The sequence below is a fragment of the Desmodus rotundus genome, chromosome 8 (assembly GCF_022682495.2).
Source record: "Desmodus rotundus isolate HL8 chromosome 8, HLdesRot8A.1, whole genome shotgun sequence".
Taxonomy (NCBI): Eukaryota; Metazoa; Chordata; class Mammalia; order Chiroptera; family Phyllostomidae; genus Desmodus; species Desmodus rotundus.
The window spans coordinates 77,192,214-77,210,879 of NC_071394.1; the positions used below are offsets into that span (position 1 = coordinate 77,192,214).

The window sequence follows — 18,666 nt, forward strand, 5'->3', positions numbered from 1 at the left end:
TGGGCTCAGTCATGACCTTCTCCCAGAGGAGGCTGCTGCTGAGGAAAATCCCTGGTAGATGATTCCAAAGAGAAAATTGTAATTTCCCGTATCTGCACAGATCCCAGCATTCAGACAGCTTTGTAAGTCTCTGCTTAAAAGCAACACTGAAACAACATTTTGCAGAGAGCTTTTGGGGACAGGATGCTAAAGGTCTGAGGCACTTTGCTGATAATACAGAGCAGTGCTTTCCAGTCGGGGTCTGGCACTACGGGTGCTGGGAGGCATTTGTGGCTAATAACAGTGAACAGCACCCCAGACCACAAATGCTTTCTCCCGATAATGTTACCCTTGCTCATCGAGTTGCTGCATCACAAAACTGGAAGCCTGTCTTCTCAATGCTGCAGCCCAGAAGCTAGCAGGAGCCACACACATGGGCAGCAGCTCACATCAAGATGAACAAGGCTGGGAACCACCTGGCCACAAGACCGCATCACCTTGATTGTGCAATATTATCTCACATAACCAAAATCAAATGTAAAATTTGGCCCAATACATATAAACAAAGACACCCCCAGCCAGGGCACAAGCAGAAGAAAGAAAAGGGTTTGTCCTACGTCAGGCTCGAAGGGGACAAAGCAGTGGAGAGAGTGAGATAGATGAACATTCTTTCTCATTCTTACCCTGACAATCCCTGTGTCCGCCAGACCCCGTGCAGGGCGGAGAGGACATTCCCGCTAGCAGTTCTGGAACCGGCCTGCATGAAAGGACAAAAGAGAAGCCATTATCTCATGAAAGTCTCCAACTTACAGATGACACCCTTGGGCACACAGCTCCCTAATGCCTTCGTCTAAGATAGTTTTAAGTAGACTGGGGAGTTTCTGAGGAATCATGAGCCCTGGATCTCACTACACCAGAGGGCCTTATCTTCAAGCCCACAAGCAAGCACTGATTTGGCTTAAGCCCCAGAAAGCCGCTTGTCCTGGTCTCGTTATCAAAAGGTGAGTAGAGCTCACCCAGATTATTCATGTACAAGTACTGTGTTAACAGGAAAATCACACCCAGATAACTCACAAACAGCCACTGAACAAGATAATTGCAACAAGATAATGTACAACTACCAAACAGGAAAATAACACCCAGATAATTCACATAAAACCACGGACCAAGAGAACCACACCCAGATAATTCACGTACAACTAACTCATGACCAAGACATCCATAGCCAGACATTTCACTTACACTACTATGCAGGCAAATCACACCCTGGGAATTCACATACAACCACGGAACAGGAAAACCACATCCAGATAACCCATGTACAACTGCTGACTATGAAATCCACACTCAGATAATTCACACATACTTCTAAGTAGTAAAATCACACCCAGATACTGACATACAGCTACTGACAGGAAACGCGCCCCTAGAGAGCGCACACTCAACTCCGGAGGGGAGGGCCGCTGAGAGCGCCCGCACCTGAACTGAGAAAAGCGGGCAGTCAGTATAGATGGTGCACTTACGAAACTCACCTCAGTGGCTAATAAACACATTTATTGAAGGGTAGTATTATTATGTTCAATTTAAAACACGGTTGACATCTTTAGGAAAAGTCATATACTTTTCCACAAGCGCATGACTTTATTTTTTATTTAGTCTCCAGCTACGTTATATGTATGGCATCCGTGAAGTCTGTAGTTTTTTTTTTTTTAAACAATATTTCTTTTTAAGGAAAAAATTGTAACAATTCTGACAACTCTCCTAAGTTACCCAGTTAAGGCTAAGCATGACCTAAATTCAAGAGCCTGTAGTTAGTTCACCTGTTGTGTGGCATGAAGCAAGCTGACTCTGAGCCTCGGGTGTGTCAGTGGTAAAGATAGAGGTAATTCGAATGTAGTCTTACCACGCAGAGGCCCTACCAGCCCTGCTCGCTCTCGTAATGCAGTTGAAAATGATTACACAGACACGGCTTACAGCGACAGCAATACAGATTGTCTCGTCAATGTCAGCCGCATTGGTGGTTCAACAGCAGAATAAGGCTGCTCCTACGGGGAAGAGTTTCCCACTTTTCGTCACTTTATGTACACATAAGCCCCAGTGCTAGTATACAGGAGCGTCTGTTACGTCCACATTATGTTATTTTACCACTTACCTTTGCCAACATGATTCTTGTTTTCGCCACATCCAGAGGTGTGGTGACCGCAGCTGCGAATCCACCTGTGTATATAAACCCCAATACAGTGTTGTTTATGGTGTTACACAGTGTTTTATAATGTTTATTGTATCATTGCGCATAAGTCTGCAAAAATCACTTCTTTATCATCATGTCCCCTTGACTGGTTCAAGAACAAGATGCACGCATGCAAAACCTTTACCTGCAGGGCACAGTTTTTGTAATGACACCGCGCTGGTAACAATGCTTTATCTCAGGCTAACCAGGCCCCACCCCACCCCTGGCTCTCCGTGCTGCAGCGCACAGAGCTGCGTGTGCACCGGGCTCCGCGTCTACTGCAGACACCTACTCTCACTGAGAGGCGGGGGGCTCCCACTGCCTCTCAGAGGGCCACGCCTTCCATCAGCCACTGGTCTCTCATCTGACTCCGAAATGCTTCTATCATTTCTGCTCTGAGGCAAAGTGGGCCAACAGAAACGCATATCACACTGGGGTTTTTGGTACAAGTGGCTGGATTCTTCGAGTTAAAAACATTGAAAGAGAAAAGCCTTCTGTATGTCCAGGCTTCTGATAACAAGCCAGTTGAAGTAACATTTCTAAACTTTCTTCTGCTCTTGTTAGTCCGTCTTGATCTAACAACCATTGCTCCTCGTGGCTTCCCTCCTACCTTCTCTCCCACGGAAACGCCATGACTGAACAACATATTTTAAAAACCCACACATTTTAAAGGGAGCCATATCTATGGACAGAGGAATTGGAACTTTTTCCTAACAGAAACTATATTATATGGTGCCAGTACTCTATGTAATATGACACAAAGATATCATTTAAACCTCAAGTGACCCTAAGAAGGTAAGATAATAAACTCAAAGGACTTTCTAAAAGATTCAGCATCCATGAGCTCGGGTGAAGCTGGCAGTTTTGTAAGAGGGCTGAACAGAACACATGTGGGAAGGACACTCCAAAAATAGCAGCACCCTCCCTCCAAGTTGTGTGGCGCGTGGACAAGGAGGTCATTTGATCTTCGCCAAGTCTCTTTCTAAATGTGTTGCTGCAGAAAAAGCATCACACTGAAGCTGCTCCAGTTGTTAACCTCATGACGATGACTTTCAGAAAGATGCACCCGTTTATGCTCGCTTCTGTGTTCCATTTTGGTTACGCACAGATAACACACTTAGGGTTAAAAAGGATCAATGACATGGATGTGAGGGCCCTTTTCTTAAGCCACTTTGGTGTTATGAATATGTGAAACATTTTCCTCCAGGCTCAGAAGTTGCCTGATATTCAGAGACTTGGCTAAACCTCAAGTATGTTAAAATTTGGTGGACTCAGTCCTGAAATCCAACAATTTTAATGTTTTTAAACCACACATTCTGCACTAAAAGAGTAAATATAACTACAGAAAAGGGTCCAGGAAGACTTCACATCCATTAAAAAAAAAAAATCCTAAAGAAGGAATAAAAAGGACAAAGGAAGAAAAAGGCCATGAGTCTGTAGCACTCCAATCTCATACTTGGTTTTGGTGCCCTTCCTGGCTACAGGGTCTGGCCTGAAACAAGCCTTCCTCAGAATGGGGAAGACCCAGGCCTCACTCCTGCTCTCCTCGCTGACTGGCCTCAGTAAAGAACCCTATAAGACAGGCATTCTGGTTACCCCACGCTACAGGTGGGGAATCAAGCTCAGGGACATTAAATCACTGCAGGTTTTCTTCATACAGAGCTGAGACTTGAACTTTCTGTCTGACTCCCAGACCCTGAGCTTTTGGCCCCTGGGTCTTCCCGTGGGCTCAGTTTTTCCTCTATAAAAAGCAGACAGCAACAGGACACAGTATAGAATAAGTCTGTGCAAAAGGTCTAGAGTAGTCCCTGGCTCACACTCATGCTCCAAGTAATTAGCTCTTTTCTGGGTGGGCAGAGATGTATGTGTGAGTTTGCTTCATATCTCCAGCCCAGCACACGCAGTAGGTGTTCAAACATGCTTGCAGGGTGCCCTGGACAAGTGCTGCAGGTTTTACAAACTGAAGATTCCAACTTGTTCTCTAAAAGGAAGGGGGAGGGGGAGCCCCAAGCTAACGCCTGTGCTTACTTCCTGTCCGGTGCACTGGGACTGTACCAGGTGCCTTTGTGGATTATTTTATCTCGTTTGCACTTTACAAGACAACTTGCCCAGGGACACACAGATAATAGGCAGTGGGGACCCGAAGTCACGTATCTTAGCTCATCATCATCATTATATGATTTGTAATGACTTTGATATGTAAAAAGACATTAAAATGTATCTGTTCATTAAAACTCAGAAGTGCATACACCATTTTTCTTGTTTGAAAATGTTCACAAACTGTCCCGCACCAACGACGACTTGCAGGTTAGCAAGAACATCTGTCCCGTCTGTCTGCTCAAGCTTTATGAGCCACCTATGTTGAAAAGTATGTGCCTTCTAATAAATTTGGGTGCTGCAAAATCAAACTTATTTTGGCCATTAGCAGAAGCTCCCCGCTCCTTTACTGTGGACACCTGCCAGTATTCTCTTCGAGATTTCAGTTTCATCAAAGTGGTGTGAGGCAACACGGAAGACAAGAACGCATATGTTCAAATAGGTCCTAATTTTACTACCATAGGGGAAACTGTATTTTATGAAAGTTACTAAGTCAATTTGAGCATCTTCAAATATCAAAGATTGCTCTGATTCACAGACCCCACAATGTTTTTTGTGAGGTTGCAGGAAGGACTTGTGAAGGTCATGTAACAGAGTAACTGGCCATAATAGGGAAGGGGTGGGGGACTGGGACTTTCAGTTAAAATGTCATTATTTTCTACATTTTACTCAAGGGAATTGTAAACTGCTGGTAATAAATACAGAGAACATGCTAACATATTAGACAGGAAACAATTCTTGGGTACAGCCACTGTGGGCTGCTTTTGTGTTCAAATCACACAGGAAGCAATTTACTGTGGGCCCTACCACAGTAGGGTTTTACTTGACTGAATGTTAGAACTGCTTTCAGGACCAGATTTAGGGAAACCTAGACGGTACGCAGGTCCTTAGGAAACAAATGCTGGTTATTTACACTCCCCAGACAAAGGGGCCACCTTCCTTCAACAGGTCTGGAGCTGTCACCTCCTAGTAGCAGCTGTGAGAATGGTGGGGACAACAGGGGGCAGCACTGTCCCTCATAGACCCTCAGGGGCCCTCTGATTAGCCTGGCAGCAAGAACAGGGTCTTCAGGCACATCTCCCACATAATCTCCAAACAGTGTCAGGACAGGTAGGGCTCTAACAACAATAAATATGCTGTTCTTTTAAAGATTATGTTGTGCCTTCTCATTTATACCCAGATAACCCTTCACCCTTTTCTAGAATTTCAAGCAGGAGAAGATCTGCCTGTCTGTCTGACTGTCTATATCTACATCTCTATCATTCTCCTCCTGGAGTACGTAAATAGGTGTTAATTACAAGAAACTGATCAAAGGACACCAGAATGGCAATTATCACTTTAGGAGCAGATGTTATAATTACTCAGACTGAATTACAATTTTATGTTTAGAAATCAACTTGAAGTGAGGCAGTTGGCAAAGTCCCTTTTCTTCCTAGTTTAACCCCTGACCAGCAGCCCAGGGAATTGCTGAGCATGACAAGCCTTCAACGCCTCCATTCTCAAGGGCCACTTTTGGATATTTGTGTCGAGTACTTTATAAAAGAAGCGCAGGTACAGAAGAGTGCCAGGGAAGGCACAGACTGGGTTCAAGCACACAGGAATGAGAAATCTGATTTCTGACACGAGGGCAAGTTTTATCACCGCCTCTACGGCCACATAAGCCTAGAGTCTGGCAGTGCGCGTGAGCGTGTGAGACGGCACAGGGGCTGCTCGGCACGGTGAGTCCTCGTTCATTTCTCCACAGTGTGTGATGGACAATGCTGCTACAGACTCTTGCAGAATATCACTTTTTCACAATCTGGAGTATTTTCAAGTGATGTTCAGAAACGTTTTAAAGTAGTAATGTAATTCCTGAGGATCAACATTGTACCAACTAAAATTTCAAAACAAAAGGGATATAAACAAGAAATGTATTTAAGTTTTTGCTAAATATCTGGGGATTTTTGCAGATCTCAGACAAACTCCTTCATGTATTGGAACCTCAGGTGAAAAAATAAGGTGATTGTATTGGAGGAGAAGTTTGTGTACAGTAACTTTATTAATATTATTCTATCAATGTAATTGAAATTATTGTGATAACAGCTTTTCATTTTCTGGGTGTCAGTTGTTTTTATTGAAATAGTAATAATTCCTTAGATAAGTTTTATCAGTTAGAAAGTACTAATACAGACCCTAAAGCACTACAACGCCTTTAGGTATGGAGGGCTGCTTCTGTGCTACCGGTGAGGAAGCTGGTGCCCAGGGAGGCCCCAAAACCTCGCTCCTCAGCTGGGGGCAGCACTGAGACTTGACAGCTGTTTTAAATCCAACCAGTTGACCAGGACGAGGTGTGTGGCTCTGGGCAAAGGCCCTTCCCTACTCGCATCCCAGCTTCTCTGCTGTCACTGGACACAGGGAGCCACCTTACTGGGAGGGCCTGGCCCACAGGATCCCACGATCAGTGGGCAGGCGTCTGATAAACAGTTTCTTCCCCTATTCTGACTGATATGAGTGCTTAGTGCCTATTACAAAGCACTACTCAGAAAAAGGGACTGTAATGGATGCAAATTTCCTTAATTGATCCAATGCATTGGCTTTGAATGTATCTGCTACTTAAGGAATGGGGCCAGAGAATATATACTTCTCATTTCAACACATGGCAGTTCCATGGTATTATTAACTTTATTTTTTCCCTTTTGTATTGAATTTACTGGGGTAACACTGGCTAACGAAAGTATGCAGGTTGCAGGCGCACAGTTCTATGACACTGTGTTGTGTGGTACTGGGAGCCTGAGAGAGCGGCCCTGCCTTCTCCAGGACACCAGATTTCCCCAATGCTCACTTTGTCCCCAGGGCCCAGGAGGGAGTCACAGAAGTACACATTTCACATTTAGGGACTGGGCAATAAAGATACTCGACCTCTGGGAAATGAATTAAGACCACCTACTCATTTAACACAGGTAATGACGGTGTCATGTGGAAACAATTACCCATCAGAGTCAGTCTGAGCTGGCTTCGTGTCTAGAGGCAACATTCTTACTTCTGATGATCAATTCTACAAGTCAAATGGGTCCAATTATTAATAAAGAACCCTATAACATGTATGTTTTCTATTTTCCTAATCACTACAACACCTAATCCAGCAACGACTGGAGAAACTGAAACATAATTCCTTTCTAATAAAGTCGACATCTAACCCTACTATCTGTCAGCTTACTGGCTTCACATCTAAACTAGCAATTGACAACTTTCTGGCAAATCTCCACTTCAATTTCTTTCAACTATAATTCTAATTACCTTTATTTGCAACAACAAAATCTACTTCTCTCCTAGAATGTTAAACCTATGATTTATTAAGTTCCATAAAGCATCTGAGTTCTCATTAGAACCTCACTGGAAAATCCATATGACTCAGTGAGGGATAACACAATACCGCATATTGTCCCTTTGCTCTTGGTTTAATGTCTAGAAAATGCCCAAATGTTTAGATCTCCATATTTTCTACACAGAGCAGTTTAGCCTTCAGTAAAGTGAGGGGCAGCCTCCATTCCCTGACACTAGGTCATCTACAGTGCTGTCCCATGTGTCCCACAAACCATGAGTCACAGCCTGCTGCAGAAATCACTTAAACCCCCTCAGCAGCTCTCTGGGCAGACAGCTGCAGTCAGCCCTGCAGCCACAGCAAGTCCCTGCCTACACAGGGCTTTATAAATCATCTTTAAGATAATCCAAAGGGTCTGAGTGAAGGCTTTGATAAAGATAAAAAGAAAAATTTGTTGAAAACAAATTGGTTGTCTTTCAAGTGGACACCTTTCTGGGTTTTTGTTTTTCCTCAGACACTTTCTTTTCTCAAACAACTAGTGGAACTCTCTTCATCTAAACAATCTGGAATTTCTGCAGAATGTTGTTTTTGCATCATGAGTATTTTCACATTCCCCCTCCTTTGGTCTCTCCCAGTATAACATAATCCTCTGCACCTGCAAAAGCTCCGCAGACTGCTGACTGCCAGGGATCCACCACGTGACCCTGCCTCCAGGACCAGAGGGCCTGTGTTAAGGAGAAAGAAAAATACAAGTTACTAAATATTTGAATTTATCGGAACCTCCTGTGGGTGAGCTCTAGGGATGGGAACTTAAGTGAGAAGCTATTTTGGTGGCATTCCTCACTGATGACCTAAGTGATTTTCCCAAAGACTTAACTGCGTTCTAAAATAAGTGAACAAAACCAGGGCAACGGCTGCATCCCAGTGCTCAGAGGACACGATTTCCAGTCAGTGTGTGAGATACACAGACACATACTGCGCATGTGTGTAAATAAAGATGCATCTTTATTTTTTCTTTTAATATATTTATTGATTATGCTATTACAGATGTCCCATTCCCCCCCCCCACTCCACTCCATCCTGCCCACCCCCTCCCTTCCGCACTCCCCCCCTATAGTTCATGTCCATGGGTCATACTTATAAGTTCTTTGGCTTCTACATTTCCTACACTATTCTTACCCTCCCCCTGTCTATTTTCCACCTATCATCTATGCTATTTATTCTCTGTACCTTTCCCCTCCCTCCCCCTCCCACTCCCCTATTGACAACCCTCCATGTGATCTCCATCTCTATGATTCTGCACCTGTTCTAGTTGTTTGCCTAGTTTGCTCTTGTTTTTATTTTAGGTGTGGTTGTTAATAACTGAGTTTGCTGCCATTTTTGCTGTTCCTATTTTTTATCTTCTTTTTCTTAGGTAAGTCCCTTTAACATTTCATATAATAAGGGCTTGGTGATGATGAACTCCTTTAACTTGACCTTATCTGAGAAGCACTTTATCTTCCCTTCCATTCTAAATGATAGCTTTGCTGGATACAGTAATCTTGGATGTAGGCCCTTGCCTTTCATGACTTCGAATACTTCTTGCCAGCCCCTTCTTGCCTGTAAGGTCTCTTTGGAGAAATCAGCTGACAGTCTTATGGGAACTCCTTTGTAGGTAACTGTGTCCTTTTCTCTTGCTGCTTCTAAGATTCTCTCCTTATCATTAATCTTGGGTAATGTAATGATGATGTGCCTTGGTGTGTTCCTCCTTGAGTCCAGCTTCTTTGGGACTCTCTGGGCTTCCTGGACTTCCTTGAAGTCTATTTCCTTTGCCAGATTAGGGAAGTTCTCCTTCATTATTTGTTCAGGTAAGTTTTCAATTTTTTGTTCTTCCTCTTCTCCTTCTGGCACCCCTATTTTTCAGATGTTGGAATGTTTCAAGATGTCCTGGAGGTTCCTAAGCCTCTCCTCATTTTTCTGAATTCTTGTTTCTTCATTCTTTTCTGGTTGGATGTTTCTTTCTTCCTTCTGGTCCACACTGTTGATCTGAGTCCATTTCCTTCCCATCACTATTGGTTCCCTGTACATTTTCCTTTGTCTCTCTTTGCATAGCCTTCATTTTTTCATCTAGTTTTTGACCAAATTCAACCAATTCTGTGAGCATCCGAATTACCAGTGTTTTAAACTGCGCATGTGATAGGTTGGCTGTTTGCTGCTTAGTTGAATTATTTCTGGAGCTTTGAAGTGTTCTGTCATTTGGGCCTTTATTTTTTTTTTTGTCTTGGCGTGTCTGTTACTTAAAGGGGCGGAGCCTTAGGTGTTCCCCGGGGCGGGGTAATGCTGGTCGCTGCGCTGTGATGCTGTACGTGGGGGAGGGGTCCGAGAGGGAGCAATGGTGCCGGCTCCACCTTCTGCCGGATTTCAGCCACTCCCTGTGCTACCCACAATCAAACTGGGCCCCTCTGGTGCTGGCTCCTGAGTGGGTGGGCTTGTGCACACTCTAGGCCCCTGTGGGTCTCTCCAACGACCTCCCCTGTGAGGCTGGGAGTCTCTCCCGCTGCCGCCGCAACCCCCCCGGGTGTCCCCACTCAGAGGTCTGAGGCTTCACTTCATTGCCTTGGAGCCCTGGGCTGCGTGGTCCGCCTCGCTCCCAGCCTCTCATCCCGGTTTATCTGTGCGTGAATGTAGGGCCGCGGGGTCTGCTAGTGGTCAGACTGCCTGCCCCATTCATCCCACACTCCGCCAGTCTCCATCCTGCCATGGCAACACGAGTCCTCTCCACCCTGGCTGCCCGTCTCCGCCCCTCCTACCAGTCTGGATGAATGTTTACTTTTTATCTCCTTGGTGTCGGACTTCCTTGTCATTAGATTTTCTGTCAGTTCTGGTTGTGCGAGGAGGCGAGGTGTGTCTACCTACGCCGCCATCTTGGTTCTCCAAGATGCATCTTTAAGACAGTATGGAATTGCAAGCATTTCCCATATAAATCCGAACTTTACATAATTCGCGAGTTACTCCAGAAGAGTGTATGTCACAATTCTTCAGTTCTTTTTTTCAATCTTTTATCCATGTTGCATGTGTGAAGGATATTGATTCTGCTGCTTAAGTTCAATTTGAAATTTGTCAAAAAATTTTTTGCACTGTTCATGAAGTTGAGGATTATACAGTTAAATACCCATGGCAAGTTTCACACTAGACAAAATGATGACCGAGACATGGTGCCCTGCTCACCAAGCATTTATGGTACGGTACAAGACAAGATACATTCACATCAAGTGGTGAACAGTGCTGAGTCAGGCCTGGTCTCCTCTCTGAACACAGATGAAAACTCACGGTCCTCACAACCACTCTGAGAGTTGGGTCCTGTTATTATCTACCTTTTACCTGGGCTTTCTAGTAACAGCAGAGCCTGCTTGCTCACTCTTTTTAGTTTTACTGAGGTGTCTGTAAGTGATGTGCGATGAGGTGCACATTTAAAGTATGCCACTTACTAAGTTTTGACATGAAATCACTGCCACAATTAAGACAGGGAACACACTCACCACCCTAACGAGTTTTCTGTGTCCCCGCCATTGCTCTTTGTTTCCTGCCCTTCCTCGCCAGCGCTTAAACAACCTTTGTCACTCCAGATTAGTTTGCATTATCTAGAATTTTATATAAACAAATTATCCATTCATTTTCTAAAACCTGGGTTCTTCAGAATTTTTGTCTGATTCATCCATGTTACTGTGGATATCAATAGTTCATTCCCCTTTAATTGGTAAATAGTGTTCCATGGTGTAGATATGTAATGTATGTACTCACCTGTTGATGAGCATTTGAGACTCTTCCAGTTTCTGGCTATTACAAATGAAGCCGCTATGAACATTTACATTCCTGTCTTCATACGCTGGGGTCCCCAACCTCCAGGCCACAGACTGGTACCGTGGCCTGTTAGGTGAGCTTGAATGTACTGTGCTTGAATCTTCCCAAAACCATCACCCTCTCCCCAGTCTGTGGAAAAATTGTCTTCCATGAAACTGGGCCCTGGGGCCAGAAAGGTTGGGGACTGCTGAATCATATGCACATATGGACACGTGCCTTCACTTCTCTTGTGGAAATACCTAAGTGTGAAATAGCTGGATTGCATGGTTAGGAATATGTTTAACTTTTTTAAAAAGTACCAAACTATTTTCTAAATTGGTTGTAGCATTTTACATCCTAACCAGTTCATTTCTCTACATCCTTCCAAACACTCGGCATTGTATTTTAAAATTTTTTATTATTCTATAGGAATATAGTAGTATTTCACTATGCATTTAATTTGTATTTCCTTCATGACTAATGATATTGAGCTTTTTTAATGTACTTTTTCCATCTATCTATTTTTCTTTTTTTTTTTAAATCCTCACCTGAGGATATGTTTGATTTTAGAGGGAGAGAAAATGAGAGCAAGAGAGAGAAACATCGATGTGAAAAACATCAATCACTTGTCTCCCGTATGTGCCCTGACCAGGGAACAAAACAGCAATTGTTTGGTGTCTGGGGCGGGGGCCACCCAGCCAGGGAACCCATATATTTTCTCACGTGTCTGTTCAAATGTTTTGCACATTTTTATTTGGTTGTCTGTGTCCTTAATTATTGAGGTTTGAGAGTTCTTTATGTATTCTAGATAAAAGTCATTTCTAAGTATTTTGTCCTAATCTGTGGCTTCCTTTTCATTCTGTTAACAGTGTCTATCAAAGAACAAAAGTATTTAATTTTGATGACGTCCAAATTATTCTGTTACAGATCTTACTTTTCATGACATATCCAAGAAATCTTTACCTAACTCAGGCCACAAAGATTTTTCTATTTTCTTCCAGAAATGTTATGTCTTTAGGTTTTACATTTAGATCTATCTTCCATTTTGAGTTAATTTTTCTGTATGCCACAAGTTATGGATTGAAGTTCTTCTGTTTTTACATATGGGTATTGTTATAGCAACTGGAAAAAATTATCCTTTTTCCAATGAACTGCCTTCTCACTTTTGTCAAAAATCAAGTGTCCATGTATGTGTGGGTCTCTTTGTGGACTCTCTGCTCTAATCCACATATCCATCTTGATACCAATTCGATACATTCTTGACTACTATAGCTCTATAGTATCTTGAGATCAAGTAGTGTTAGTTCCCCAATGCTGTTGTTTTTTTTTCAAAGTTGCTCTTACCACTCTAGGCTCTTTGCACTTTCATATGGATTTTAGAATCAGTTTATCAGTGTCCACAAAAGAGCCTGCCGAGATTTTCATCTGAATTGCGCTGAATCTATAGACCATTCTGGAGAAAACGGAGGTGTTAGCATTGAATTTTCTGACCCATAAACATGGCTCTTTTCTCCAGTTACTTATGCCTCCACTGTTTTCTCTCAACATTGTTCTGTGGTTTTCAATACAGGTCTTGTGCTTCATTGTCAGATTTATCTGTGTTTCATATGTTTTGATGTTACTGTGAGTAGTATTGCTTGTTTTTTAATTTCACTTTCTGTTTGTTGCTAATATCTACAAATGCAATTAATTTTTATATACAGATCTTGTAACCTGCAACCCTGCTCAACTTAACAGCTCTAATAGCTTCTTTGTAGATTCCAACAAATTTTCTATATCAATTATCAAACTATGAATAAAGACAGTTTTATTCTTTCCAACTTGATTACTGCCTTTTATTTCTTTTCTTTATTCAAATTGTCTCTGAATAAAGGCAGTTACTTCCTTTCCAATTGGATTATTGCCCTTGTTTCTTTTTTCTTGCCTTACTGCACTGGATAGGACCTCTAGCATAATGCAGTATTGATGACAAATATTAGAAAAAACCTCAAATATGTTCATTACAATGGTTAGAACAGTGTAATGACCTATTTATGATGGAATGACATTTTTAGGGATGATCAAATATACCACAACTGAAAGAACAGCAAAGTTGACACTAATTTCCTACTCTCAATACTTCCCCACTGAAAATATACCTGTAGGGTTGAGAAGGTTGCTATGGAAAAGGACACGCAGGGCCCTGTTTATTCTGTCAACTTTTAACACCTTTTTGCGTGTGTTATTTACTGGTTTTATTTTATTTCCTTTTTACTCTTTGATCCCCTTCATCATTCACTCCTTTCCGCATCCCCTGCCTCAGGCAACCACCAATCTCTTATCTGGATCAATGAGTTTGATATATTTTAACAAGATTACACATAGAAGAGAGATCAAACAGTATCTGTCTTTCTCTGTCATATTTCACTTAGCATAATGCCCTCAAGGTCCATGTATTTTGTCGCAAATGGCAAGATTTCATTCTATTTAATGGCTGAAAAATCTTCCATCATGTGCATATAACACAATTTCTTTTTCCATTCATCCATATCTTAGTTGTTGTAAATAATGCTGCAATGAACATAGAGGTACAGATATCCTTTTGAATTTTTTTTGTTTCCTTTGCATAAATACACAGAAGTAGAATTGCTGGATCACGTGGTAGTCCTATTTTGAATATCTGAAGAACCTCCAGGCCATCCTCACTTTTCTCCATATACTTGCTAACACTTGTTATTTCTTGTCTTTTTGATAATAGCCCTTCTAACAGGTGCAAGATGATATCTCACTGTGGTTTTGATTTGCATTTTTTGATTATTAATGATGTTGAGCATCTTTTCATGTACCTGTTGGCCATCTGTGCATCTTTAGAAAAATGTTTATCTGAGTCTTTTGCCCATTTTTTAATTGGACTGTTTGGGGGGTTACTATTCAGTTGTGTGTTATGTATTTTGAATATGAGCCCCTTATCAGATATGTGATTTACAAATACTTTTTACCCATTCAGTAGGTTATCTTCTCATTTTGTTGATCTCCTTTGCTGTGCAGAAGCTTTTTATTTTCATGTAGTCTCACTTGTTTACTTTTGCTTTTGTTTTTGGTGTCAGAGTCAAAAAATCATCACCAAGACCAATGCCAAGGAGATTACCACCTAGACCTTCTTTGAGGAGTTGTATGAGTTTAGATCTTCCTTCCAATCGTTTAACCCATTTTAAGTTAATTGTTGTGTATGGTAAATGATAGTGGTCAAATTTCATTCTTTTGCATGTGGCTGTCCAGTTTTCCCAACACCATTTATTAAAAAGACTGTCATTTCCCTCTTGTATAGACTCAGCTCCTTTGTCATAAATTAATTGACCATGTATGCGTGGTTTATTTCTGGGCTGACTATTCTGTTCCATTGATCTTTGTGCCTGTTTTTACACCAATACCAGGGAACAGCTCTTCTTAAGTAGATACCTAGCTATGTAAACTACCCAGCAAATCAGACATACAATCACGTGTGGTATCAGACTCTGACATTTCCTTCCACCTAACTGACGAGGATGGTGACTGGAGAAGTGTATTTCTTAAATTCACTGGACTAAGAGTGCAGCTATGAAATGGATATTTGTAGATAGAGCCATCTGATAGCTGAAGCAGATAAGCTAAACAAATGTTTTCTTAAACACAGCTTTCTAAACATAGTCTTGCCATTAAGTGTGGTACTTGGTATTTCTTTAGTAAATGCACCACTTTTGCAAGTATAGATCTGTGTGCTTTTGTAGCAAACATTTTCTCCAGAGGTTTTATAAGCACTGCAAACACATCTTATCAGCAGAAGAAAAAAGACAGTGGGGGAATATCCTTTTAGTTTTAAGGTAGCAAAATGTGTATTTTATCAGGCTAATTCCAGTTATAACACCATTATTTACTTTGCCAACATTTTATAAAAGAAATATGGAACATAAACTAGACTTTTGATGATAACTAAGGGTCATCTTCAATTAATCTACTGAAGGGTTCCAAAGAGCCAAAGTTTACTCCAAACGGACTTAAAATATTACTAATAATGCAGAGTTTATAAACAATAAATTAAAGAACAAATAACAAGATATGAATTACATAGCTTACAAGAGGAAACAAAGATGCCATGTAATTCATAAATTCAACATTCACTGAGTACCTAACTAGGTGTCAGGCACTATAGAGTCAAGGAAAAACCCACCAGTGTCTGGGTCGAATATTTGATGTGGGTATGGAGGGAGTAGAAGAGGGTCTGAACAGAGAAGGAAGGTTAGGGCGAAGGCTTCACAGAGGTGCCTGCTGTAATCTAGGACAAAAACAAACTGGTTGCGGGGGTGGGGGAAAACACTTAATCAAAACAGATTCAGATGGCTGAAACAGTTAAAAAATAGAATCTCTATAGATAACCTTAATTTTCCACTATCTACTGACTAGAATAATTTAGTCTAAGGACAAAGAAAGAAAATCATTTTATATTTGAAGAGGATACTAATATCTTAAACCAAAAAAAAACACCAAAATCTCTAGAACCACATGGTTTAGAATCAAGTGAGAAACTTGAGTGGCAAACACAGATCTTGACAGAAACAACGAGTATCACAGTAACCGCAATAAACATGCACATAGGACTTCCTACGTTCCAGGCACTAAACACTATACAGAGCGACTCAGGTAATCCTAACCACAGTCTTCTGAGGTATGTGTCATTTTATCCTCATTTTATAGATAAGGATGTTGAGGCTCAGAGAAGTAACTTGCTGAAGTTTAAACAGGGGGTTAATAACAGAACTGGGATCTGAATGAGACAATCTGGTATAGAGCATGAGAACACGTGAAGTTGGGTCTGTAAGTTATCATTGTCTTCACAGCAAATAGAATGGTATTTACTTACACATATGGGTCATAAATTTTCCTGAAATATTATTAAAATATTCAAGTAGATGAACAAACTATGTCAATGCCCAACGCAACCTGCTTTAAATGATATGAGGAATTTCAATGAGGACTTTCCCAAATACAGAAACTCTAGAAAATAATATTGAAACCAAGCTGAAAAGATGAGTGTTAAGTACAAATGATTCATTTGGGAACAACTTTAAATTCATTAAGCACACAAAAAAAAAATTCATTAAGCACCACCAATAACAATGAGAATCTGACTGGTAAGTACTGTGTATGAATTATTTATTATATTTTTTAAATTACGTATTTGCCCATGTGTGTGGAAGGATCAGAGGGTTGTGATCAACAAAAACATTGGCTGGAAAGACGGAAGGGTTACTCACTGGAACGGTAAATACTGTTCGTGACTTTCAAATAATTTAAGACTAGAACTGGCTGGCTGGCTCCCCACCCCCAAAGCCATGTGTCTCGCAGACAGAACAGTACTCATGCGGCATCATTGTAAGATTCCTCGTTACCATACACAGTTTAACACCCAGGAGCTATATGATAATATGCAAGTTATTAAACAAAATATTTGATATTAACAAAAGTGGTTTACATAATGTGGGTTTGTAATAGAGGATTTTTAAGGGTCTATCTGAACACCAGATATTTTTCAAACTGCCATAATTTCTCAGCCTAAATAAGTATGTCCATTGCCAAAGAGGTCTACCGACCACTCCGGTAAAGGCAGACGAACGACCGGGCACGAGACGAGGGGCGAACAGCGGGCCTACCTATGAAGAAGGGTACTGTGCAGGCTGTGCACGAAAAACAGTATGAATAAAAAAGCAGGTGGCCACATTTGCGTATTTATCCCAATCTTATGTCCTGTTTCCTTTTTCTTTTCAACTAAAGAATAAATTTTCAGATGAGCTCATGAACATGTGTCTGTATCTCACGTTAATGAGAAATTTCAAGTTGAAGTAAAGAGGCTGGCAGTCAGAAATGTCCTTAGTTTTTGCTTCTGTGGTTTCGTTTCATTTGTTTTTTTCCTCTTTTGACTGGGAATGTCAACTACTAAGTGACAGCAGGCGGGGATGATCCTGGCAGAGCTGCACGTCCCCAGACATGAGAGAGCCCTCTATGGTGCTCACTGTCACGTCCTTAGCAGCTGCCTGGCACCTGGGTCATGGCTCAGTTTCTACAGTTTTCTTAAGTTCCCTTAACGTAGGTTGATTGGAAAATATTTCTAAGAGCTCATATAGAAAATTTCATTTCAAAATGATTTTAGACTTACAGAAAAGTTGCAAAAATAGTACAGTTCCCATAAACCTTTCATCCAGTCTCCCCTAATGTTCACATCTTATATCAAAGCAGGAAACTACGGTAGGTGCAATACTACTAACTACTACTACTACATACTACTAACTAATACTACTAACTAACACTACCACATGCCTTAACTGAATTTCCCGATACCACTATTTAAAAATTTTAAGGTATGTGATTTTTTGTTTTTCTTTCAATTAATGATATTTATATTATCTACTAAGATACTATGAGAAATCCTGAATACTTAGTGGTATCACTACAAAAATAATCAGGATATTCTAACTTCCCAAGTGATTCTTCACTCATTACTGAAGGCCTATCAGAGGAAGAACAACAGGGTGCAAGCCGATGCCCCCTAGCCCCAGGGTAACAGCTATTAGTACCAGGATTCCCACAGCGGCTAGAGAGCAAACACCAGGCACTGTACTACGAAATAGCTTAGGAGGCTGAGGCTGGGTCAGGTGTTTTCTATTAAAGTATAGCATAAAGAAAAGGCTTTGTTTTCCACTTCAAACACCCACCCACATGTGCATTATTGTCTTATCAATGAATAACAATTAAAGTAAGTGTGGGTTTAGGGCAGGAAAACTTACATTTGGGACTTCTTCACCTGTTGTATTCAAAAGTAGTTACATGTTTTTCATTTTGCAAGATTATGAAGCTTTACCAAATGCTTTCTGTGGTACAAGAATATGTCCAAGTACAGAATCACCTACTGAATTCCAAATGAATAACATCAGATGGTGATTTATTTAACAGAAGAAAATCCTCTATACAGGCCCCACTGCTGCAAACCTACCCACAGAATCTCCCACTACACCGAAGACAGCAGGCGACGTCAGGCAAGTGCGCTCCACACCACCTCTGAGCAAGCTGTCATGTGGCCACTGCGCATATATTTCTTTAAAAAAGCTACATCTGCCTAAAGTTTTATATTCAACTCAGTGAACCGTCTCTCTGTGAAGAACTCATATACTAATATGTCATAAAAAGATATTTCTAAAGCACAGTTTTAAACCAAAAAGAATATAAAACA

General features: G+C 41.2%; 1 protein-coding gene across 6 annotated transcripts in view; it reads right to left on the reverse strand.

The window, feature by feature from the left end:
• SLC25A26 (solute carrier family 25 member 26) overlaps nucleotides 1-18,666 on the reverse strand; it is a 159,119-nt gene that overhangs the window by 4,235 nt on the left and 136,218 nt on the right. For all 6 annotated transcript variants that reach the window (XM_045192198.2, XM_053929642.1, XM_024556619.3 and 3 more), the window contains 3 exons: nucleotides 8,263-8,332; nucleotides 2,132-2,196; nucleotides 663-736 (listed from right to left, as the gene is read on the reverse strand). In XM_045192198.2, coding sequence (XP_045048133.1) covers nucleotides 663-736; nucleotides 2,132-2,196; nucleotides 8,263-8,332 — 209 coding nt within the window. The remainder of the gene's footprint in view (nucleotides 1-662; nucleotides 737-2,131; nucleotides 2,197-8,262; nucleotides 8,333-18,666) is intronic.